The sequence below is a fragment of the Ictidomys tridecemlineatus genome, chromosome 5 (genome assembly GCF_052094955.1).
Source record: "Ictidomys tridecemlineatus isolate mIctTri1 chromosome 5, mIctTri1.hap1, whole genome shotgun sequence".
Classification (NCBI taxonomy): domain Eukaryota; kingdom Metazoa; phylum Chordata; class Mammalia; order Rodentia; family Sciuridae; genus Ictidomys; species Ictidomys tridecemlineatus.
This window is the reverse complement of record NC_135481.1, coordinates 193,201,185-193,226,044: the sequence shown is the minus strand read 5'-3', so window position 1 is coordinate 193,226,044 and position 24,860 is coordinate 193,201,185. Positions and strand designations below refer to the sequence as shown.

General features: G+C 40.2%; 1 protein-coding gene across 4 annotated transcripts in view; it reads right to left on the bottom strand.

Annotated features, from left to right (window-relative positions):
• The window catches only part of Adnp (activity dependent neuroprotector homeobox), a 30,726-nt gene extending 6,736 nt beyond the window's left edge, over positions 1–23,990 (bottom strand). Inside the window, exons 1-3 of one of the 4 annotated variants that reach the window (XM_078051908.1) lie at positions 23,814–23,990; positions 2,603–2,715; positions 751–843 (exon numbers count right to left, since the gene is read on the bottom strand). In XM_078051908.1, coding sequence (XP_077908034.1) covers positions 751–843; positions 2,603–2,710 — 201 coding nt within the window. In that variant the 5' untranslated portion in view covers positions 2,711–2,715; positions 23,814–23,990. Of the gene's footprint in view, positions 1–750; positions 844–1,550; positions 1,570–2,602; positions 2,716–21,658; positions 21,800–23,813 lie in introns of those variants that run through there. The other 3 variants (XM_005325215.5, XM_078051910.1, XM_013358613.4) reach the window with 3 other exon arrangements.
• Positions 23,991–24,860: the final 870 nt, after the last annotated feature.

Genomic DNA, 24,860 nt, shown 5'->3' with positions numbered 1-24,860 from the left:
GTGTGCCCACCTAGAAAGCTCTCCACAAGAAGACTACCGGTTAATACCTTTCCCTAGGATATGAGTAAAAAAGAACCACCTAAACACCTGTGTTAGCGTCTGAAAGGATGAACTCCCTGTTGAGTATGTTCCACCAGATGAACAATCACTAGTGCAGGGTTAGAACTTTTAATTTGAATTGACAATCATTTTTTCCTACGGATAAACAAACACCGTCTATAACTCCCTCTTTCTTATTTCTTTCATTTATCTGTGATTGTTGGCACCACAATTATTGTTTTTAATGCCAATTTACAAAAAGTTAAATATCTGCACTGCCACACTATAGTCACCTACCCCACCCTCTCAGAAACTGGGTGCCACTAACAGACAAATAAGAAAACCATAATAGAAGAGTATGACCTTCCTTCTCTAGAAAACATAAAGATGGCAACACAGATAAGATAAACAGACTGATAGAGAAAACATTTCAGAAACAAAAGTATCAAGGCACTTGTAAAAGGGCAGTCTGCTACACCCCAGGCCTTCAAACTTTTTAAAAATAAACCTTCTTTCGTTCTTTCACTTGGAAGTTCAGTCCAGTGACAAAAAGTTCTTACTTTTCCCTACCACTTAGGAAAATACACAGTTTTGCTATCTTCCATGTTAGGTTATTATCCATCAACACTGCATGACTGTGAAAGGCCTAGAGCCGAAATTGGGGTGTACCAAGGATTACTGCCATTTGGGGAAGTCTTTTGTGCCACTTACCTGGTTTTTTGTAAGTGAAGGGTCCCACAGTCCTACATCTTCCCATGTAGTGTTTTTCAAATAAAAGTCATTAGGTTCAAACTGCTTAAAATCCTAGAAAACAGTGAAAGAAGTTTACAAAAACATAGTGGCATCAACTTTACATTTACATGTAAATCCTACCTCTTAGCCAGGGTTGGGGAGAAGCACAGGAAAACCAACCCCAAGACTTAAACCAGGAATGGTAAATCTCTTATGATTTACAGAAAAGCGTATGGCATTAAACATTTTATAGCTACATTCCCCTAGTGGTCAGCCAGGCTTCCAGTGAAACTGATGGAAGTTCTATTTAAGTAAAAAATCCAGTCACATGTCAAAACCAGTAGAGCACCATGGCTCATCAAGGGTAGTACTGGAGGGGGGGTCTCTGATGGGTCAAAAGGGCCAACAAATGTTCACTAATAGCTCTGCAGGTGCGATATTCTGGTTCTGTGGGGGGAAAAAAAAGATATTTTGGGGGATGGAGTGGGAGATCAATCAGGAAGAAAACTCAGGACTTTTAAACCCAAAAAGGAGGAAAGAAAGCTATTCAAAGATAGTAAGCAATGTGATGTTACATTTGTAGTCTTCTGTAAAAAAACTAAATCTCCCCAACCCCCACCCCCCGCCCCCAACAAGATAAAAAACTCTTAGGATAAAAATCCTCTTGCTTCTAAATGGTTCACAGTTTGGGGTGGAAAAATCAAGTACATGCAAATTCCAGAGTATATAATGTATATAGTAACAGGAGAAACAAATCAAACATAGGATAGAAAAGGTACCTTAATATTTGCATTATTTATTTCTGTGAAGATGACCCCACGGAGAGCAGAGTTGAATGGACTGTTTTATCTGGGCCGATCTACCTGAACTTGAGCGGTTGAAGAGGGGCTACTTCCACACTGGGGACCACACAACTAGAGAAGCCCACTTTTGAGAAGCTTCAGTCTCCACAATATGCCCCTGGAGTATTATTAGTGGGATTCAGGAAAAGAAAACTTGTTCTGTGAATGAATTGCTTTTATACTCCCAATTTTATTCAAACATGTTCCAAGCACCTCATGTATGCCAAGCACTGTGTAGGTGCTGGGGATAAACCGACTAACAAGGTGGTTATGGCCCCTGGCCAGGTGAAACTTACAGGTTAGTGGGGAAAACAGCTTGAAACATTTCTTTTCAATCAGAGCTTCTGACCAATTAACCATAAGATTTGGAGCAATGAGAACTGGAAAAGGAGGAGACATTATACTGGTATCCCACTGGGCTGTATAAAGCTCACAGAATAAAAAGGCTAGAAAAACAGTTTGTAAAGGCCAAACTGTTAACAAGGGGAAGAAAATAGTCTCTGATGGGTCAAAAGGGCCAACAAATGCTCAAATCCTAAGGAAAGAGACGACAAGCACCCAAACAACCATGCCTCAACAATCAGAAGGTCACCAGAACATTCAGGCCTATCAGAATGAGAACAGGCTCGAGTCTACAGCCCCCTTCCTCAGCTGCTCCCCTCCTCCGACTGCAAACTGTAGATAAGAATTCCTATGCTCCCCCCTACCAAAGGTGGTGTTTGTTTTGAGGACTAAATTCATAGACAATCTTAAAGTAGTAGTGCAACTGTCTGACATGCTCCAGCCCTCCATGACAGCTGTGTCTGCTTCAGGATGCAAAGATCAAAGAGCCCATTTTAGGGACAAAGGATACTTAGAGTTTTGGCGAAGCTAATGCTATGGTTAGAATTCAGAATCACACCTAACATTTAGCGATCCTGACCATTGACACAAAGTAATGGATCAGAAGTGGAGTCACGTTAAAATTAAAAAAACGGCATGCTACTTACTTCTATATGTTCTTTACAGTATTCCAACCCAATGTCACTAAGTATTTTTTTCACAGTTTTCCGGGCTTTTCTTAAACTGCCAAGATTGTTGACAGGAAGTTGGAACATAGTTTCTATTGGAAAAAAAAATTTAAGTCAAAGTCAAAACATGTACAACTTGTAATATTTACTAATCCACTGATGATAGACTCCCAAACCCTGGCTCCATCTCACAAAAAAGGTGAGTAGATATCCTTATCTGGTATTGTTTGAATACTTAAAGCAGGCAGGCAAAAATAAGAGCTCTTATTTTTCCTATTTTTAATTTGAGATGGGGCTTTGCAATGCTGCCCAGGCTGGCTCAGAACTCACGCTCCTCCTGCCTCAACCTCCCAAGTAGCTGGGATCATAGGTGTGCGCCACCACACCTGGCAGATGTGTTCTATTTTTTGACAGGATATTTTATGCTACAGATTGACTTCTGAGTCTACTCTGGCACAATTCTGATTAGGCTTTAAAAAACCATTCCAGTGATGATCTTAAAGTTGAGAATTAGGAAAATTATACCAACCAATTATTTTAAAATCAAGTATGAGTGCTTTTCTCCTTGTGATGTTGAACCTCTGAAAATAGAAAGTGCTCAGCATTTCAGCATGATTACCACACAATTGTGTCATGAAAAAAAGGTTTTTGTGGTTTGGGAACTGTCCTGTAGTTTCTGTGTATTCCCCAAACTAAAGACACCAACAGCTGTGTGACTCACTCCTGAGCTGGCAACACACCTGGACAAAGGCACTCACTATGGCCACTGAATGAATGTTGAGATGGGGAAAGAAAAGGATGAGGGCTGTAGGCTAACTTAGGGCATCCTTTGGAGAAAACCAAAAGCCTGTATGTAAGGGAATTGAAAAATTGTCCTAGTTCATTTTATCAGAAATCTAGATCCATTTTCCCAAGTTTCTTAAAAACCAAGATTTGTGTTTAATAATAAAATAAAATTAGTAAAATTTAGGCACTTGAAAGTGTGTATATTTTCCAAAGTGACCATAAAACTTTCATAAAAGTCTGGCAAGAATTTTTCATCAATTTAATAATCCAAATCCGAAGCAATTTTGCAGAATAAAATAGCTCCAAGAGCAAAACCAGCAAAAACAAATGCCAAAACACCAGGAATTCAAATTTAATATATGCAAATCTGGCCTTCTAATTAATAAAGGCTGTTAGGCTATAATACCACTACCATTTGTAAACTGCAAGTCAACTAATCCAATTGTAATATCATGTTACTTCATTTATTAGTCTACTCCAAAAATCAACATTAAACTATGAAAAATGGAAGGGAGGGGTGGAACCTACCAAAACAAACAACTCCCAGAAATTCTGAATTTGGATATCTTACTAACACTTAAAAGTCTGAAAATATCCTATACACAGCACTAAAAGTTTAACTGAACCCCAAAGAGAAAAGCATTAATTGAAACCACTTCTCAGCCTTATCAAGCTAACTTTAACCAGTGGCTTTGGTGTCCCTGTTTTCTCTGCCATGTCAGTACAGGAATATAAACAAAGCAGGTTCCCTTCTCATTATCCTCCAGCCAGGAGCTCCTCCTTCCACAAAGGGCTACCACAACACAAACGATTCCTCAAGTCTCACCTGACTCTACCAGTCAATGTCAGAATTATGAGGGGCCATGTGAAACACAACAAGGGTCCTATATTTTTTCATCCTATTACTGTTAAGAAATCTAAGTTCAAATCAACTGTTGGTTTCAGGATTCATTAATGTTATGATTTTACTTTTGTTTAAATTACCACAAGCCTCAAACCCCTTTGAATTAGAAACTTAAGATACTTCAGTGACTGAGGGCTGGGATCAGAATAAGAAATTGTCTTTGAGATCAAGGGCCCTTTCTTCACTTTTGAAGGTAAAGAAAAACAAAATGTTTACAATCATTACTCTTAGGAAGGAAGATGGCTTACAATAATATCAGTCTCTATCCTAGAGATGAACTTTTGACAGCAGTTCAGAGGGATAGGTGTATTTTTTCCCTTGGTGGCTAATATACACTCTTTAGCCTTCCTGGTTATCACGATGGTCATTTGTACTATTATCCCAATCCTAATCCCAAGAAGAGCTTTCTTTCATCTTATGGCATTAAAAAAGGCAAAAAAAAAAAAAAAAAGGATCATTTAATGGAGCTATACTCACTCATCTTCAGAGCACCTACACTTTGCCAGTCACTTTGTTGGGATGAGAGGTAAATGCCACACAGCCTGCCCCTTTAAAGATGCACTGCTGCTGGAAACGGTCCCAGGGGCATGCAGAAGGCCCTGAAGCAGCAGAGTTCAGACACTTGTGCCAGTCTCCTCTTAAAATCACCCTGCACCACACAGATGTGCTGTCAGCTTACACTGGAGCAGAATGTATATAACCAATAAGTCTCTTTATTAGGTGACCAATAAGAGTATTTAATTTCTGTAGACACTGATAAAAACAGAGTGGAACATATGCTCCAAACATGACAGTGATGCTAAAGGAGAGTGGGGACCTGCCACCACCTGAAGAAGGCAGAGGGAGAAAAGATGCCTAAAGGACAGCACTCCTCAGTGGCCCTGCCCCCAGGCTTTTCAGATATATGAGCAAGGACATTTCTGCTTAAGCTTTGTTCCAACTAAGTCTTGGGAAAACCACTGGGCAGTGACCATAGGAGAGGGAGTAATAAAGAGGGAAAATGGGGCATTTTATACTGAATAGTCGTACTTGTGAATGGGTCTAGTAGGAGAAGTAGTTATTCTCAAAAATGCCTTTGTTCTATTTCATTAATCCAAAACAAAGAGAGGTATGGAAGGGGTCAAAACACTTCCTAAATTCTAAAAGATGTGGGGGAAAGTTTAATAACCTACTAGTAACAGTTAACAGATGCAAATGTTGTATTTATGACTGAAAGTAGCTTTCTGGTAAGCATCTGCCATCTGATGAACTAGATTAAAACCATTGTTTTTTGAGAATGATTTGAATACATTTTTTTGACTGGACTAACTATACTCTTTCCTATGGATCTTGGCAAATTATACCCAAACCTAGAGATGAGGTCCCATACATTAAAGTGTATTAATCCAGGCCACCTTCTACTCATGGTGCTTTCTTAGAAAGCAAGAGTCCATGGCTGGAGATTCACCTAGGCCCTAAGGTGATGGATAAATGAAAACCACATAAATAATACCCACATTCCAACCTCCCTCCACCCTCCAAATATCAAAAGCAAAAAGCACTTTTTTTAGTTTAAATACCAAGCAGGTAAATATAGGTAAAGAGAGCTGGATCAAAGGAAATAATCTCTAGGTAGGCCGACATCAATAACCCACCAAAGAGGCCATTAACTGACAAACCTATTGCAAACAACTACTCTGCCAAAAGCTCTGGATCTAGTCAATCTGTACTCAGGGTTGAAGGAGGAAAATCCAACAGATGACAGTGCCAACTTGGGAGCTTAGGTTAAGTTTGCAGGACACAATACAACACCACCTGTAAACCCTTGGCCATGCACAGAAAAATCAAATCAGGAAGAAAAACAAGCCTCCAAATTAAATGTGTCCATATTACATATTAAGCTATTTCAAATAAAAATCTAATACAGCGTGTTCTAGAATGTTTTCCTATTTTAATGTGCATTCTTACTTATGTTTCCAGAATTTTTAAGAAGTATTTTTTAGTTGTAAATGGATGTTTTAATTAATTAATTTATATGCGGTGCTGAGGATCAAACCCAGGGCTTCACACATGCCAGGCAAGTGCTCTACCACTGAGCCACAACTCCAGCCCCTCTAAAATTCCTATCAACAGTATATGGTGCTTATTTAATGTCAGTATACACACAACATCGAATATGACAATGAGTCCAATTATACATTGTAGGTATAATCTGCTCTTACACTGAGAACTACAAGGATGGTTCGTTATTTCTGGTAACACTTAAACACAAGCTGCTTAGTCCAAACAAGTGGTTTTCTTTTTTTTAATTTATTTTTCAGTTTATGGTGAACACAACATCTTTATTTTATTTTTATGTGGTGCTGAGGATCGAACCCAGGGCCCCAGTGCATGCCAGGCAAGCACGTTACTACTTGAGCCACATCCCCAGCCCCTTCTTTTCTTTTTTATAAATGTGGTGCTGAGGATTGAACCCAGGGCCTCGCACGTGCAAGGTGAGTGCTCCACCACTGAGCCCCAGCCCCAGCCCTCAAACAAGTGGTTTTTCAATCCACGACTTTTCTGCAGTGCTGGGAAGGGACCCAGGGTCTCATTCATGTTAGACAGTGCTCTATTAAGCTACACACCAGTGCACCTTTTTTTCTTAAAGTTGTGAAACCCTCATTTTCAAAGAAATCTTAAGTGAAATATTAGAGATTAAAAAGTGGAGAGAGATGGTTACATTTTAAAGGGAGAGGGAAAAATATCTTGCTTCTAAGCCTCAATCTCCTTGAAACACTTAACAGTCAAATCAAGAAAGTGGTATAGATTTATGCCAAAGGGACAATCTACTGAGATGCAGACTCTGGTGCCCAGTGGGCAATTCTACTAAAGCAAAATTTTAACAGTTTTCTGAAAAATCTCTATAAATAAAATTAGTCTGATGAGTTTATGAAGTTGCAGGAGTCCACACAGGAAGCTCAAAGGATCAGAACATACATTTATACTGTGATGCTATCTTTTTAATATTTCTACATTGAAGTTACAAAGAAAAATACAGTGGTAGAAGGGGTTTAAAGGCTGGAAATGATGCTACTTACTACTAGTGAAGAAAAATGGCAGCTGAACAGAAAATTAGGAAGACATTCAAGTTACTACTTTATATAAACTATGTCATTTTTCATAACATTAGCAACCCAAATTAATATGTAGGAAACTCAGACCCTTGATACTAAACTAAAAATGAAGTATTCCAATTAATGTTGATGCTAGCTAATATCTACCTAAAGATCTCATAACCCCCATTGAGGTTCCAGAGATTTTTGAAGTTTCTTTAAATCAATGGGCTAATTAAAATGCTAAATTATGCTGGCAATCTTCTAAGGGGAGGCATTTATAATAAGATTCTTATAAGGAGAATCAAAACATCAGTTACTTTACTGCTGCTCATGATAACACTTTCTTCTTCTTCTTGAGAACAGATCTTCTTGTGGCACACCTGAAATCCCAACTACTCGGGAGGCTGAGGCAAGAAGATCCCAAGTCCAAGGCAGTTCTGGCAACTTAGCAAGACCCGTTTATCAAAAAAGGGGTGTGTGTGGATGAAGTACCTCTGGGTTCAATCCCCAGTACTGAAACGGGGGAGGGATGACACAAACCATCTAAGCAGAATAAAATACAATTCCCATATTCATGCAGTCTCTTTCCTATGGCCATATAATCAATACCTGTCAACAAAATCACTGAGTCAAAGTGTGGTCATGGTAACCCGTAAGCCCTTATCTTGACTCTACTGGGACTTGCAGCTGAAGCAGCAAACACAAACACCTATATTTGCTTTAAGAGTGTCACTAAGTGCTACATTTAAACTATCAGTAAAAAAGTGTATATAGTTATATTTTTATGGATGAACCCTATACAGCCTTGCTAGAACAGTCCTCCAGTGAGTGACCAGTTGAAAGCTTGCATCCAGCCTGAAAGCAATCCTCCATCCCATCTTTTTCTAAAACACAGCCCTGGGCAGCAGAAGCTCCTCTTTCACTGTTCTGCATGCAGGCAGAAGACCTGCAAGATGCCTTCTTCACAGAACGGTAGCTCAGGGGTCTCCTCCTTTCACCACCTTCCAATCCTAAAAAGCTAAGTAACAGATCATTTTTTGACTATCTACGGGCAGAATGATAAAACTACAAAAAGTAAGAAAATAAAGTTTGGTTTCCTCTTTCCTTAAGCTAAGCAGATGTACAGTAGAGCTGAGACTAAAACAGAGAGCTTTCTGGAAAGCCAGGAGGACTAAGAAAAACTATTTTGCAAATGATGACATGTTTATACTGAAAGCTAAAATCTGAATAGTGAACATTAATTATATTGCTAGGATAATCATATCAGAATACTCAATAAAGACAAGAGCAAACAGAAAATGTTACTAATTTCCGTTTTCTTCTCTTTTAAATCACTAACGGTATTGGACTTGTACTTTTCTCCCAGTTTAGTAATAAAAGACACTCAATTAATAAAACACCACACAAAATTGCCTACAAACACACACACACACACACGACCATTTTCTTCACATTTTAAATCTCAATTATTTAATTCTTTACAATTAAGTTTTCATAACTGTTTCTGGAATAGGGAGACTAAGTTTATGCAAGGCAAGATGATAATATGTATCTAAACACAGCATCCTATACAAAAACATTTAAAAATTAAAAAAAAAAAATAATAGGATTTTTGGTGATTTTCTATTTCTAAAACAGTGAGTGAACCCCTTCCACCAACAACCTGGCTCCAAAGAGCCATCATCTCTTTGCTTGGTCACTGTAAGGGGAATACTCTTATACCCAACAGCTCATTTCAAAAGTTTACTTTTTACAATGTTTTATAAACTGTATATTGCTTTTAATTTAGCTGTTGAATAATTCTCTAGTCACACGATAGCCTTTCAAAGTTTTAAGACACCCCCTACCCATGCCCTTCCAATTCTTCCCCCTTCTACCAGCTAACCACGCTTTTTTTTTTTTTTTTTCACTCCTGTGATTTTTATAGGCCATTCTCCCCCAATGGCTGGGCTCTCATTTATTGATTTTCCTTGTACCTTGCATAAACTGTTATACTGGATGGGACAAATGAAAGAGCGAATTCTGGACATTATTATTTTTAAACTTTTTTTTATTGTGCATTATAATAATACAGAATACTGGGATTCATTGACACATTTGTGCATGCACATGACATAATTCAATCAACCTATTATTCTTTAAAGTCATGCTCCTGAAATATGCATTTGTGTTGCAAGTGGCTACTTCCCATATGACTACATCCAATTAAAACCTTTATTTATTTATTTTTTAATATTTATTTTTTAGTTCTTGGTGGACACAACATCTTTATTTTATTTTTATGTGGTGCCGAGGATTGAACTCAGCGCCCAGCGCATGCCAGGCCGAGCGCGTTACCGCTTGAGCCACATCCCTAGGCCCCAAATAAACCTTTAAACAACAACACTTGAGCTGCCCTTTTCAGTTAGCTTGTTCAGCTAGTAAGGAAAAAAAAGATACTTTTTTGTTGTTGTAGTTTGCAGAGCTGGGGATGGAATCCATGACTTCATCCACGCCAGGCAAACATTCTACCATGAGCCCCACTCCAGCTCAATACTTTTATTTCAACAATCTCCAGTCTTTCAGTTTCTCAGCTGTAGGGACATGAGCACTCTGTTAAAATGAAAAAGGCGGCAAAAAGATTCATTTTCCTCATGATATTAATTGAAATCTGTTATCAAAAAGTAGCACTGAAAGAAACCTAAAGGTTGCCTAATGTGAATTTTCCTCATTTTAAAGATTAGCACACAAGCAGGTGAATCAACTACTTGTCTTTGAGAGAGCTGGGTCTTGAGGTCATATCCAGGTCCATGGTGCAGTGGTGCTCCTCCCACTGCCCATGCCGATTAGGTTCTAATATCTAACATTCATTACAAACAGCATGCTATACACTTACATCTGAAAGTACTACAACTTCAACACTCTAAGATGAAATGGTCTTAAAGTATTGAATAGCTACAGAGCACAAGTGGTGATACAGAGATTAGATAAGATATACATCCAAGGTCAGTTGGATGATCCCATCACATCCAGAAAAGAATGGAAACAACTCAGCTCTGTGAACACTTGTCTTACAATGCTCTTATCACTTTGAATGTCAACAGCTACTAGATAGTCACATATGCAGTACCTTTTTCTGCCCAAATCACAATGGTACTATTTTGAAAAAGGAAAACCATGACCTTGGCATCCTTGACATGACAGTTTTTCAAAAAGCAGATGTCTCTTGCTTGTTCCTCCTTTACCTTCCCATTGCTTATCCTCAGTATGCATGTTCTTCTGAAAGCTGCAGAGGCTCTGACACCCCTTTCCTTTGTTTGGAAGGAGGTATTAGTAGGAGGTTATTCCACTCAACTACCCCAACCTCCTTCTCCCAAATAAAGGTTCTTTTTGTTCCAAATGGAAAAGAAAACAAGAACATTCGTCCACACAAGAACTTATACATGTGTGTTCTCAGCAGCATTATTCATAATGCCTCCAAAGTAGAAACAACTTAAAAACTAACTGATGGAGAATATATTCATATAATGGGATATGATTCAGTGACAAAAGGAATAAAGTATTAATATATGCTCCAGCAAAGCTGAACCCTGCAAATAAGTCAACAAACCCAGTGAGAAAAGGTCATATATTGTATGGTTGTTTATACAAGATGTCCTGAATGGGCACATGTGCAGACACAGAAAGGAGATTATGGCCAAGAGAGCTGGAAAGGAGATTGCTTTCTAAATGGTACTACTAGTTTTCTTTCTGGGGTGATAAAAATGTTCTGAAATTGATTACGGTGCTCGCTGCACATCTCTGGATACTCTAAAAACTACTGAATTAAATAGGTACAATTATATCATATAAATTAATCTTATTTTGTATTTTTTTTCTTTTTTTTCAATATTGGGATTGAACCCACCAGGGCCTCACACATGCTAGGGCAGGAGGTCTACCACTGAGTTAAATCCCTTGAACTGTATGAATCTCGATAAAGCCGTTACCAAAGCAAACAAATATGCAAAATATAGAAAGCAAAAAACATAACCTCCACAAAATTTACCTGAAGGCAAGCAACAATACAAGGTATTGTTAATATAATTTATCCTTCCAGATTTTTATGTGCGTACACACACACACATATATATATATATATTTAGTACTGGACATTGAACACAGAGCCTCACACATGCTAGGCAACAGCTCTAACAGTGAGCACTACCCACAGTTCTGTTTTCCCTTTCCAAAATAAATAGAATATATGTATTTTAGTGTTTAAGAAAACCAAAGTAGCTTGAAAATTTTGTAAATTATTTTTTATTAAAAAAACGGTGCTTTTCAGTAAGACACTAGCCATAAGAGGATTAATGAAGCACTTGAAATGTGACTACTCTGAATTGACATGCTTCTTCTTCTTCTTTTGTTTAAAGTACTGGGGACTGAACCCAAGGCTACTTCACCTTTGAGCTAAAATCCATCCCTAGCCATTTTTATTTTGAGACAGGGTCTCGATAAGTTGCTGAGGTTGGCTTTGTAATCCTGCCTCAACCTCCTGAGTCACTGGAATTATACGCATGAACCATCATGCCCAGCTGAGATATGCTTTTAAAATATAAAATACCCTCTCAATTTCTAAGACTTATTATGAAAATAAGAACCTGATAAGTCAAAACATTTTAGATTATGCTGAAATAATAATACTTTAGATATATTAGGGTCAAAATATTATTAAAATTAATTTCACTTTTTACTTTAAAAAAAGTGGCTACCAGAAACACTGATGAACCTTGAAGACATCATACTAAGTCAAATAAATCAGTCACAAAAGTATGATTCCACTCATGAGGTATTTAAGAGTAGTCCAATCTAAGAGACAGAAAGTAGATTGGTTGTATAGTTTCAATTTTGCAAGATAAAAAATTGTTTAATTTAATGCCACCATACTGTGCACTTTAAAGTGGCTAAAAGGAAAGTTTGTTATTAAAATTAAAGACATGGGCTGGGATTGTGGCTCAGTGGTAGAGCGCTTGCCTAGCATGTATGAGGCACTGGATTCAATTCTCAGCACCATATAAAAATAAATAAAGGTCCATCAACACCTAAAAAATATTAAAAATAAATAAAATTAAAGACAACTTTTTAAAATGTAGCTGTTAAAAAATTTAAGGAAACAGCAATGACTATGAAAGCAAGATAAGGTATGCTTTAATTTTAATAGCAGCAGAGCAGCTTGTGTTCAAAACCAGAGGCATTTATCATTGATGGGGATGTGTCAAAGCTATGACTGCTACGCATTTGTTAAGATTCCCTGGAACATGACAGATTGTCTAGAGCAAGTCTCTGGATGTAGGAGAGAACTGAGGCCTTTACAAATATCCAGACCATTTTGGATATTGTTAAATGAGTGATTCTATGGAATCTGGGTAGCCCCAAAACTTTAAGTACTAAGACTGACTGACTGACCCACCGACCAACCAGAGTTCACTATCTTGGTAAACATGCTCATCAAGAAGCCAGAAGAGTGTAACACATCACTCTTGGCAACAAAGGTCCTGATTGGCTTTGCCTTGACTAACAGGTCTAATACAGCTGGAGGCACTTCAAAGAGAAGCTCAATGCTTTTCAGCCATGCGTGGCATCACAGAAAAGCACTTTTCAGAGAAGCTCCTTGTTCAATCAAAAATAAAAAAAGAAATAAATAAATAAGCCAAGTGTGGTGGCACATGCCTGTGATTTCAGCAGTTTGGCAGACTGAAGGCCTAAGCAACTTTTGAGACTTTGTCTCAAAAAAACAAAACAAACAAAAAAAAGGGGGGTGGGGTGGGAGAGACCGATGGAGATGCAGCTCAGTGGAGCTCCTGGGTTCAATCCGCTGTAGCAAAAAAATAAACAAATAAATAGATAAATAAGATAATTTAAAGTTTCGTTTAGTTACAAGAGTAGAATTATAAAAGGGTAAAGGTCCTGGGGGAAAACAAGAATCCTTACGAAAGGTAGCAGAATGAAAAAAAAATTAATGGTTCTTTAAGCAAGGTTTGTTTTTCTTCATGTTGGTGTAGTTTATTAATAGACCAACAATAAAACGGTAATTAATAGCACGGTTCATAACGTTATCAGTCATTAAACTTATAATCATACTGGGATCTAAAAGCTTTATTTTAAATGCTAATCACAGAGATTTAGAAAAAATGTCTTAAAACTGTAAATTATACAGTTAGTAAAGAGGTACTCATGCCTGTATAATATAATTACAATGTATGTTTTTTCAGCAGATTAGTTTTCATGATCTCAATTGATGGACTAAATAGAACTCTTAAAATATGCAGGACAAGGTTGCCATCCCACTATTTAAGGAGGTCCATTAAAAATATACTGTTAATCAAGTGTGGAGGCATCTATCTGTAATCCCAGCTACCTGGGAGGCTGAGGCAAGAGGATCCCAAATTTGAGGCCAACTTCCTCAATTTAGTGAGAAGTCCTAAGCTACTTAGCAAGACCCTGTCTCAAAAAATAAAAAGGGCTGGTAATGTAGCTCAACGGTAAAGCACTGCTGGGTTCAATCCTCATGACAGAACAAAACAAAGACACCGCTTGGATTTTTAGCTCCATCTCTAGTACCCACATGAATGAGGAGTTCTTGCCTAGAAAAGGCATGCAGATGTAATGCTCCATAAATACAGTAATGCATCACCAACTAAGTACTAGGAAGCTTCAGAGGAGGGAAAGTTCTTCCTCAACAGAGAGTGGAAGTAGTTACTGAGTTGAGGTTGCTAAGGTAGGTTGAGTATCTGTTCAATATTATTGCAAAAAATTGACACAGTGACACAGGGAGGAAATCAGAAAGTTCTAGGAACTACTGCATAGTCAGAATGGCTGCTGGTAAAGCTTCTGAGTGATCATGACAAGGTTGGAAAGACCAGTTCAAGTTAGAAGGACTTGAATAAGGAGCTGCAGTTCACTGCATGTCTGCAAGGCATCTGAGAGGCTGCAGGTACTGAAATAGAGAAGTGCTGTGAAAGGACATTTTCTGGTAGTGGTGCTGGGAACTGAACTCAGGAATGCTGGACAAGGGCTCTACGACCGAGCTACATTCCCAGCCCCAAGAAGTGATATGACTTTAATGGTACCTTCAGAGGATGACTCTGGTTGTGATCAGCAGGTTCCATTAACAAAGGATGGAGTGGACACCACACTTAGCCAGAGTCACCTGAGGGAGCCTATACCCACTCTAAACTTACTCAATCTGGAAGGTCCATGAAACCACCACTGTCTTGGTATGACACAGAGGTCACAGAGAAAGGAAAAAAGAACCTTTTCAAGGATATCTTTATAGCCTAAATTAAAGTTTGTGTTCTCCTAGAAGATTCCTGTTTTTCATGGACAAAAATTTACTTGACCTATGAGCCCCGTGTAAAATTTCTTTTACCTTACAGTCAAACTTCTTTAAGATGACCTAGGGTAACATGGCACATAACACTGTTTTTTGCTAGAAATGATGCTAAGATATGACGATGAAAAATCTACCCTAGAACTGGACAGATGTGTTTATGCTCTGAGACTTATTAGCTTTGTGATCCAAAAGCCTAGAGGTCTGTTTCCTTATGTAAAACCAGAAGGACACTACTCCACTGTTCCAATGTCAGAAAGATTAAATGAGATGATGCAAGTTAATGCTTAAAGCAATAACCATTATTACCTTAAACCAGATCAGATTCTGAAATAATCACTTTGAAAATTCTTAGTATTCTGAGTAAAATATGAGGGTATAAACTTGGACAATTTTTTTTTTCCTGAGAAGCAGATGTACATTTGTATTTACACAAAGCAGTGCTTTTCTGCAGTGTTTTAAATGCATCCCTATGAGGCATTCAAATTAGTTAGCATATTCTTAACTTTAACAAGCTCAGTGGTATTTAATATGCTTATGCATTAGAACACCAACAACTGCTATACATAAACCTAGTGACTTGCAGCTATGTAGAAACATCAAGGTGTGATCAAGATTTTGCAAATTATTATTTTTTTCAATACATGGGTTCTCCTTTATTAATTTTTATGTGGTGCTGAGAGTCAAACTCAGTGCCTCACATATGCTAAACAAGTGCTCTACCGCTGAGTGCTAAGCCACAACCCCCAGCCCTGGGTTACTCCCTTTTTAAGACATTCATACCAAAAGACCAGTGCCAATAACTGGAAACTGCTATTGTACCGCTGCTTCTCCTGCTACTTTGACTAGATTTCAGACAACAAGCCTAACCATGATCACCAGGAATTTCTAGTACACTGATGGAACCTGTGGTTTTCAGGTTATTCTCACGAGGAAGTGTAACATGTATATACTGATGGAGGGGAAGATGATGCCTGAAGGAGAAGGTGAAAGCCGAGCAACCTCTAGTCTGACTCCTTAAACCTTCATCAGTTTGAGTTCACATAAAACTTTATATAAAAAGGGTATGTGTGGGCGTGGGGAGAAGAGATGCCTTACTGCTTACAGGGGAAAAAAAAAAAAAAAAGACTGAGGACACTTTCTTTTTTCTGTTTTGGGCACTGGGGAATGAACCCAGGGGCACTTAACAACTGAGTCACATCCGTTTTTGAGATAGAACGTCGCTAAGTTACTGAGTTTGGCCTCAAACTTGCCAATCTCCTGCCTCGGCCTCCCGAGTTACTGGGACTACAGGTGTGAGTCACATGCCTGGATAAGACTGAACACAATTTCCAATGCTCCAATCTAGATTTGGGGAGTGTGTGAGATGGGGAACACTTCTCATTTCACTTTTAAACAGGCATTGCAGCAAGGCAGGGATACATCATCAAGAGTAACTTCAGCACTCTGCTACTTAAGAAAGAATTTCACAGGCTTAAGAGAAACGTGAAAAAGTGAAATAACTCACAAGTGGGCTTAAGAGGACAAGCAGATATGCCCATTTATAATCACTGTAGAAACATGCCACATCTTTGCATCTAAATGGTATAAGACAAAAAGTTACTTTGATTCTCTAGTAATAAATTTTTCATGTTCTATCAAAACCAAATTAATGGGAAATGTATTTTTCATCATTCTTGAATCAGAGTAATTTTTATAAACCATGCTCTCATTTCTAAACTATATCCTAGAGTCTAGGCTTAACCAAAAGCAGTTTTTCAAAAGCATTTTTTAAAATTGGAAAAATAGTTGTACTCATATGGTATTAAGTAACAAAGCAGGTTACCAAACAATACAACCAACAAGTACATTTTAATAATAAGTGAATAAATAAGTGTTTATTCCTAGGGAATAAAAAAAAATTTGTGATGGGATTTCAAGTTATTTTTAGTTTCTTGTTTTGGCTAATCTGTAATTTTTTAAATTGGTTCTTCTACTTATACATGACAGTAGAATCCATTTTGATGTAATAATTAAGCATGGAACATATCATCTAGTTCAGATCCCAGTACCTCCCTTTTTCTTTCCCATCTCTACTCCCTTCCCTCTATTGATCAGCCATTCACCTACAGTTTTTTAAAAAATTCATTTCTGGGGCTGGGGTTGTGGCTCAAGTGGTAGAGTGTTCGCCTAGGACACATGAGGCACTGGGTTCGATTCTCAGCACCACGCAAAAATCAAATAATGATATTTAAAAAAATTCATTTCTGTTGATGTACTCAATGGAAAGGTTCACTGTGGCACATTCATGTATATACACAGGAAAGTTATGTGAGATTCATTCTACTCTTTCTTTTTCCCATCCTGCCTTCTTTCCTTTCAATCCCCATTGCCACTGAACTTCTACCCAACCCACTACTGGGGGTTAGCTTCCATGTATCAGTGAAAACATTCAACATTTGATTTTTTTGGGGGGAATTGGCTTATTTCACTTAGCAAGATAGTCTCCAGATCCATCCATTTACAGGCAAATATCATTATTTTTGTAGCAGGCTTTGCCACTTCATGACTCAATCTTCACTCGTTCCCTGGATAAGTATTTTTCTTAATGTCATTTTTAAGTGTAACTGACCTTGAACCAAAATGTTGAGTACTCTTTGGACCGGGACACTCTCAGGCTCAGTTCACCTCTTCATAAGAACAAGAATTTTGTCAACATAAATTTACAATTCCAATTTAATATTTTAATTCTGCCCTGTTTCCAGTAGACAGTTTCTTCATTAAGAAGATATGACAGGTTTTAAGAAAGAGGCCACTTCCAAGGTTCTCAACTAAGTTACCAGCTCTCACCAAAAAGGGAGAGGTTTATAGATTTTAAAGGGAGGAACAGGTTTCTCAAATGGAGCAAAGAGAGTTGAGAGAGTGAGAGAGAAAGCGAGATTGACTGATTCATATAAGCAAAAATAACTGTTCCGAAGAGAGAAGGAATAAGAGTGTCCTAAACCAAAACACTGAGGAAGGCAAGAGGCCGCCCTTTATTAGGTTTCTTTTTACACCCGCACACAGGTTAATGTCAAACCAGACATGCTATTTCAACTAAATGCCACTGCACACTCTACACCCATACTTCCCCCTTTGGGGGCAACCAACTTCTTTAACTGCAGAGCCTACTTGGAATCCTTGAGTGTAAGCTGATATATAAGAAAAAAACGGCATTACAAAAATATGAAGCATTTGAGTCCTCATTAGCCAAATAGCTCAGAAGAACAGTATAAAGGCCTGTATTCTAAGAACAGGCCTGGGAACCAGCCCAGACATATTCTGTGGCTCAGTTCATTATGGGATGGTGCCTCGATTTCCCTACTTGTCAAACAAGGAGAGTACTGAGAGAATTGAGAATGGTTTAAAAAGTATTTAGAAAGTAAAACTGGCAAACCATCAATGTTGTTTTATAATACCATAAAAGCCAGCCAGCAATGGGCCTTTACACTTAATAGACTCATGCTTATTAAAGGCACATGAGAAATGACACATAAACAACCCACAGCTAAGTGACTCAATTACAAATCTATACCCTTCCTGAAGGAAAGTATTAGAATGTGCAGAGATTTATTTTTCATTCTAAAGGCTGATCAAATAATGTATGATTCTTTTAAAAACTATGCACGTTTCCAAGCTGAATTTTAAACCTTAACAGTTGTTATTTGTTCAGGAAAGTCTTCCCTTTTGAAAACTATCTTCCATGCTCTCTTATTTTCCAAACCTTATTTCTGAAATGCTGCTGAAATTCTTGATAGGTTCCAGAATTTCTCTAGCAGCTGTCCTGGAACTGAGGCAGAAATAAATAATCCCAAAGAAGCTAGGGGCTACCTCTCAAGAACTCGAGAGAGAACAGTGAATTCATACACTGAGATGAGGGAACTCAGAACTGAAATATTATGAGGTTTTCATTTTCCATTGAAAAGAATAAAACTGTGCATTCTCAAATTGTCACTCTGAATGTTGATATCCCTGTATAATCTAACTGATATATATATATATTCCCAGTTTGAGAAACAGGATAATATGTGAGAAGAGCCTTTTCCTTCCAGTGAAGCGGAATATGGATTCTCACTTGAGCTAGTCTTACACTGGCTGACAGCAAAGGTGAACCACCACAAAAAGCAGGGGTAATGAGTACTAAGACACTGAGAAACTGGGAACACAACCATGCTCCCCTCACTATCTAACTAACAGGACAGGCAAACAACAAAAACCATGAGGTCACAAAGGCAGCATAGGCTGGGCACAACAGGACGGCTTATTATACAAAGTGTCTCAAGGATCAGGGTGGAAAGGGCCAATTATGGGATAGAGATAGATATAGATACATACACTCCTCCTACCAGGCCCTCTCATGCTATTTTGTTACTCATATATAAAAACGCTTTCACATTCAAACATCAATTCAGTTCATCAGTTCAGTGTGGGGCTTGAGCTTTGGTTTCAAACACCACAAAAGTGTAACTGACAGCAATACGCCTCAGCAAAGCACGGCAACAGCTCCAGAGTGACACCACAGTTCTCACAAAACTAGGGGAAGAAAACTTTGTAAATTTATGTGACACTGATAACACGTCGAGCGTTCTGAATCTAGTTAAATCATATCCATAGGTGTGTGTGCCCTAACGTATGTGCCTCTCAGGTAAGTATATGAAAGTCTAACTCTCACTGAGGTATTTTATTCCTTCTATTAGACATAACAGGCTTTATGACATTCCTTTAAAGTTCTCTGCAAGTTCAGGTTGATCTTGTGGCTTATTGCACAACAGACATGGGCACTTTGTTGAAAACCACAAATTAGATTCTAATGTTAAAAAATAAAAATTTGACTCTTGTTCATGATCATATCATTTACAAATGCTTATTCCACTAAGATTTCAATAGTTAATTTAAAAATCTAAGAAAAATCTATCAAGTTTAACTATAACATTTCACCTCTACATGTATTATCCCCAAATGACCTTCCCTAACGTTTTAGTTGTATATAATAAAATGACAATCACTTCTAACTCTAAATCCCAACTATATTTTTTAGGTATGTCTGTATGCGCACATAATTCCCTCAATTAACAGACTCACCCTTCCAGGCTCTCTCATGCTATTTTGTTACTCATGATTCTCAGAAGAATAAATTCCCAAGTGTTTCACTTTATCATCCTCCCTTTTCTACCAAAATTAGTCCCTGCTTTCTCCTCTAAAACAGCCCTGTCTTCCCTATTAAATCACAATTTTGACAACTAAATATGTAATCAGTACATATCAATCAATAATGAACCAACATGTTTCTGAATATTTTGATTTTCTAAATACAAATAATTATTTTTAATATATTTTCAAAATTTGTGAGCTCTAAAGGCAGCAACAATATCATATGTAGTACACCTTACATACCTAGGCTTTTAGTAATCAAATATAAATAATAAATATAAGTTCATTACAATAAAAATCAAACAGCTATTTTCACTTGATAAAAGCCCACTGGTTGATGACTTGGAAGTGGCACTGAAACAATCCATTCGACACTGTGAAGTTTTAGTTAATGTAAATAGTACCAGAAATTTTCTTGCATTCTGGCTTAAAGAGGTAAAGAAATTTAAACAAGGCAATTCATAGTGGATATGTTTAAAAATCAACGACTTCCAGGATTGGCAAGACCAGAAGTCATCAGAGATTCATAGCCCAACTCACTATATGTCCTATTATAGGGGCCATAAAACCTAAAAGCCAAAGACTTGGTTAGTTTTAATATACAGCAGACTCTATAGTCTGGAGTCAGGAAATTTTTCAGTATGGGTCAGGATAAAGAAGAAATTTTGACTTAAAGTTCGATTACATACAACTTCCGTTTTCTAGTTAACTGAGGCTATGTACTACACTTTAAATTTTCAGTTTACCTAATGTAAATTCCAGCCTTCAAGCCCAGTTGTTTTACTTTTTTATTTATGAGCTTAAATACCAGGATACCTTTAAAATTGGTAGAATACATGCCAAACCTCACAACAAATTTTCCTGTAAGGGGAAAATAGCTATTACCACCAAGGATATCACTTACCAACTGTATTTTATTTATAATTTGCTAAATCAAACAAAAATATCTTCACAAACTTCACCTCTAACAAGGTGTCTTCAAATTACTTATTTCAAAAACTTATGTTAACCGTATATCAAACACTAAATTCAGGTCAAAATTATGTCTGTTTTAACAAATACTAACTACTCTTACACTACAAATAATACTATTTATATTAAGTATTAGATTCTGTAATTACTAAAAATTTACAAAAGCAATGTAGTTTCTAGAGAAATACCTGAACCAAGCTATCTCCTGTTCACTCACCAAAACGTTACTTGGTAGCAATAGTCCAAAGAAAGTTTCACTTTAAAACCCAACTGATGAACTATGTATCAAAAACATCCACTGGTTTCCCATAAATGTGTCTTGGCATATCTATTTAAGATACTTGTAACAAAGCCTTAAAGGATCCATAAGTATCAACAACCACCATCAATCTTTTGTAGAAAGGAGGAGTTCACAGAAAGGCATATTCTCAACTTTCTACACACCCCAGCCCATCTCATCAGCTTTTAGAAGCTTATTGACTCTTGAGATTGGTTATCAAAGTAGCAGTAATTGAGAACTCAAACATTATACATAAGAATGCATAATGCAATTATTACAATCTTAGCAACTTTAAAATTTTCTTAAACAAGCCATATGTCATTTCTTACATTAAGTGTTTAAAACCCAACTATTGCAACCAGCTCTAACAGATTCCTTGAGGAATCGTGGCTAGGCTGAAATTTTGGAAGTGTTGGCTTTGGTGGTGACCAAGGAGGAAGAAATCTCTGGCTCCCCTGTTGCTGCAGTCCCCACCCTTCAAAATGAATATACCCACCGGTGTGAATTGACAATGTAGTCCAAAGAGCAAGGCAGGAAACGAAGTCCAGATCCTCAAAATGGCAGTACAGGGCATAACCACTAGGCCACCTATCAGTTCAGTACAAAAAGTACAACCCTGTGCATCATGGTGTAAAAGCTGGGGCCTAGGTTTCGCAATGTGCATCTCACACCTATGGAAATAATAAGAGGAGTAAAATCTATAGAAATCAACACACCCTAAGAAAGTGGGTGCTCACAGAAGACTGGTGTCAACACTTGCAAAGGTGGTTGGCTACTGACATAACATGGCAAGCACAAGTACAAAGTTGGAAGGAAGCAAAATTTTACAATCAGCTGTTGAGTCTGACAATGAAGAACTCAACATGGGCTTGATGTTTACCAACAAAGCTTTGCAAATCGTGACACCCATCTATCATGCTTGTGAAAATTAACACCCCACAAAAACCTAACATCCCTCAAGGATGACTTTAACTCTCAAAGAGTTGGAAAGATTTGAACTACAAGGATTTTGAACCAATCATCAATGCCCCAAACCTGTTCCTCTCAGATTTAAAATTTTCCCTTTTACCACCTGACCCTGGAAAGATATTTTGACAGGGAGAATTCCAGAATCCCAGAGAAAGGGAATCTATGACCCAAGGATGTGCCAAGGTGATACATCAAGAACAAGTATGGATTGTCTGAGGGTCAACAGTTTTGAAAAAGTAAAGAGAAAACTTTCAAAATGCAGAGTGGATTTCTTAAAAGAAGTAAAATCACTGCTCTTGACTCAATCCTTCGCCATGTTGCTGTCAGCTCACCAACTAAGAGTGCAAATTGTGTGTCTTGCTGGGCCCATTTTCCCATGGTCTGTAGAAGGCGCTGTGAAGCACATCCTGTTCTAGCTCTGGGGCCCTTCCCCCCTCTGCAGCCTTACCCAGTGCAGAGAATGCGCCCCCTACTGACTCCAACACTCATCGCCTTTAGCCGACTTGGCTGCGGTGCATTTTGGGTGGGGGCTGGTATTTTCTTCATGGCCATAAACCAGAAGCAACAATGCAGATTTATAAAGAAACTGTATCAAGCTATCCAAGAGATTTTTCCCCTCTTCCCTCCCAATTTGAAGGTACAAGACACAGGCACAAGAAGCATCAGGGATGGGTACTGGGTGTGAGGGGATGGACAGCATTAAAATGGCAAACACAGGAAACAGTTTGGTTCTTTTCCCTCCCAAGCCTTTGTCTGTGAAATGGGGTTATGGCAAGAACTGTCCAGAGGAACTGGTGAATGCAAGAACATTAAGAAGACTTAGTGTGGGTGTGAGTATGTGGCTAAAAAGGATATTAGACTTTAGACCCCGAGCTTGGACAGAAGAGGAAGAGAAGCAATCGCGCCTTTTCCAGCAGACAAGACATCTAGGGTGGGGGGCGGAGGGGGGGCAGGGAGGTAGCCCAGAGAAAAACAGGAGAATAAGAGGGTGCTCAAAAAACTTCCCATTCATTTCATTAGAAAAAAAAAATCTTTTCGTAGCTTTTTGAATTTCCATTTTCTGCCATCTTACTGCAAAGTTGGGGCTCAGAAAGCTTCTAAGAGGCCGTGCTGACCAGGCAGCTGAGATTGAGAAAGCGGGTGGCTGACTGTGGTCAGGACTGGAGGGAAGCTGGCATGTTGGGGAGGCAGGTTTGCTCTGGGGAGGCAAAGACTTTCACTCCTTGCCGTGCATGCTCCCCGCCCCCCAACCTACTCCCCCCTCCCCCAGCTAAGGGTGGGCAGATCTGGCAGAAGGCTCGTTCCAAGCACTGGGGTGTGCGTGGGGGGCTCGTTTGGGGGAGGGGCGGAAGGGATTAGTTCCAGGGATGGGAGAAGCTCGGTCTGGCTGGGGGCGGGGTGCGGGGAGATGCCATTAGCTGCAAAAGCCCCGGGTGGCCAGGTTGGCCGCCGGCCTCGGCGGGCTCGCGGGGCGGAGAAGGGGGTCGGGCTGCAGGAGGAGGCGCCTGGACCCCCGACCTGGGCAGGGGTAGCGGTTCGCGCCTGGACTGGCGGCCCGCGGGCAGCGGAGTATGCAAAGGAGCGTGTGTGTGCGTGGACGGTGGCAACGCGAGCACAATGCGCCCCGCGCCCGGGCAGGGCGGCAGGGCAGGGCAGGGCCGCGGGTCCGCGCGCCGGCTTACCTTGACTCGGCCTCGAGGCGCGCGCGGGGCCGGCGTGCTCGGGGGCCGGGCGGCGGCGGCGGCGGCGGGCGGATGGCGGCGGCACGGCGGTGGCGGCGAGGGCGCGCCCCGGGCCTCGTCGCGCTCTGGTTCGGCGGGCTCCGGCTCGCGCCGCGGCCGCGGCTGCTGCCGGGGGGCGCGGCGGGCGCAGCAGAGCGGCGGGCGGCGGCGGCGGCGCGAGCGGCTCCCTCCAGTCCCCGCGCGGGCGACGGCGGCGGCGGCAGCGTCGTCGAGCGGTGCAGACAAAGGAGGGGCGGAGGGAGGAGACGGAGGGTGTGGGAGCGGCGGCTTCACCGGCGCGGGCGGGCGGGCGGCGGCCGCGCTCTTCTCGCTCCGCGGCTGCGGGGACCGAGAGAGGGAGCTGTGTCTGAGGAGACGCCAAAATCCCCCTTAGCGCTGCCTGCGGGAGGGGGAGGGGGCACAAGATGGCGGCGGCCGGGGGGCGGGAGTTCAGCTCATGGATCCCGGCGGGCGGCGGAGGGGAGACCGGGGCGGCGGAGGCGGCGGCGGCAACGGGCGGGGGAGGGGGCCGATCCCGCGTCTCCCCTCGGCAGACAATACAAGCGCCTCGGAGCGAGTCCCCGAACCTGCCCTAGCCAAAATGGCGGCCGAGAAAGAGCGGAAGTGACGTAAGTACCTTATTAGCATAAGAGGACTCATTGTCCAGCTAAGTGGGGGGGGGAGTGGGGGACAGTACCCCTTCCCCCTGTGCCCCCCAGGGACAACTCTCCTATTCCCATCTGTGCTTGCACCCAACTTTTCTGAGGGAATGTGCCCCAGCACCCCACCCCAGCCTAGGGGAAATTATATAATCCCCACTGAGGGGGAGCTCTCGCGAGAACCAGGAGGATTTGCCACTGACCCACTAGGAGGCGCCGCGGATAATGGCCGCAGTGCGCTCTCGGGGCCCGTGTGCTCCGCGGGCGACTTCCTCTGGCCGCAGCGCCGGCGGCGGAGGCAGAAGCAACGGGCCGCAGCACGCCCAGCACTCAGTCAGGTGGCCGTGCT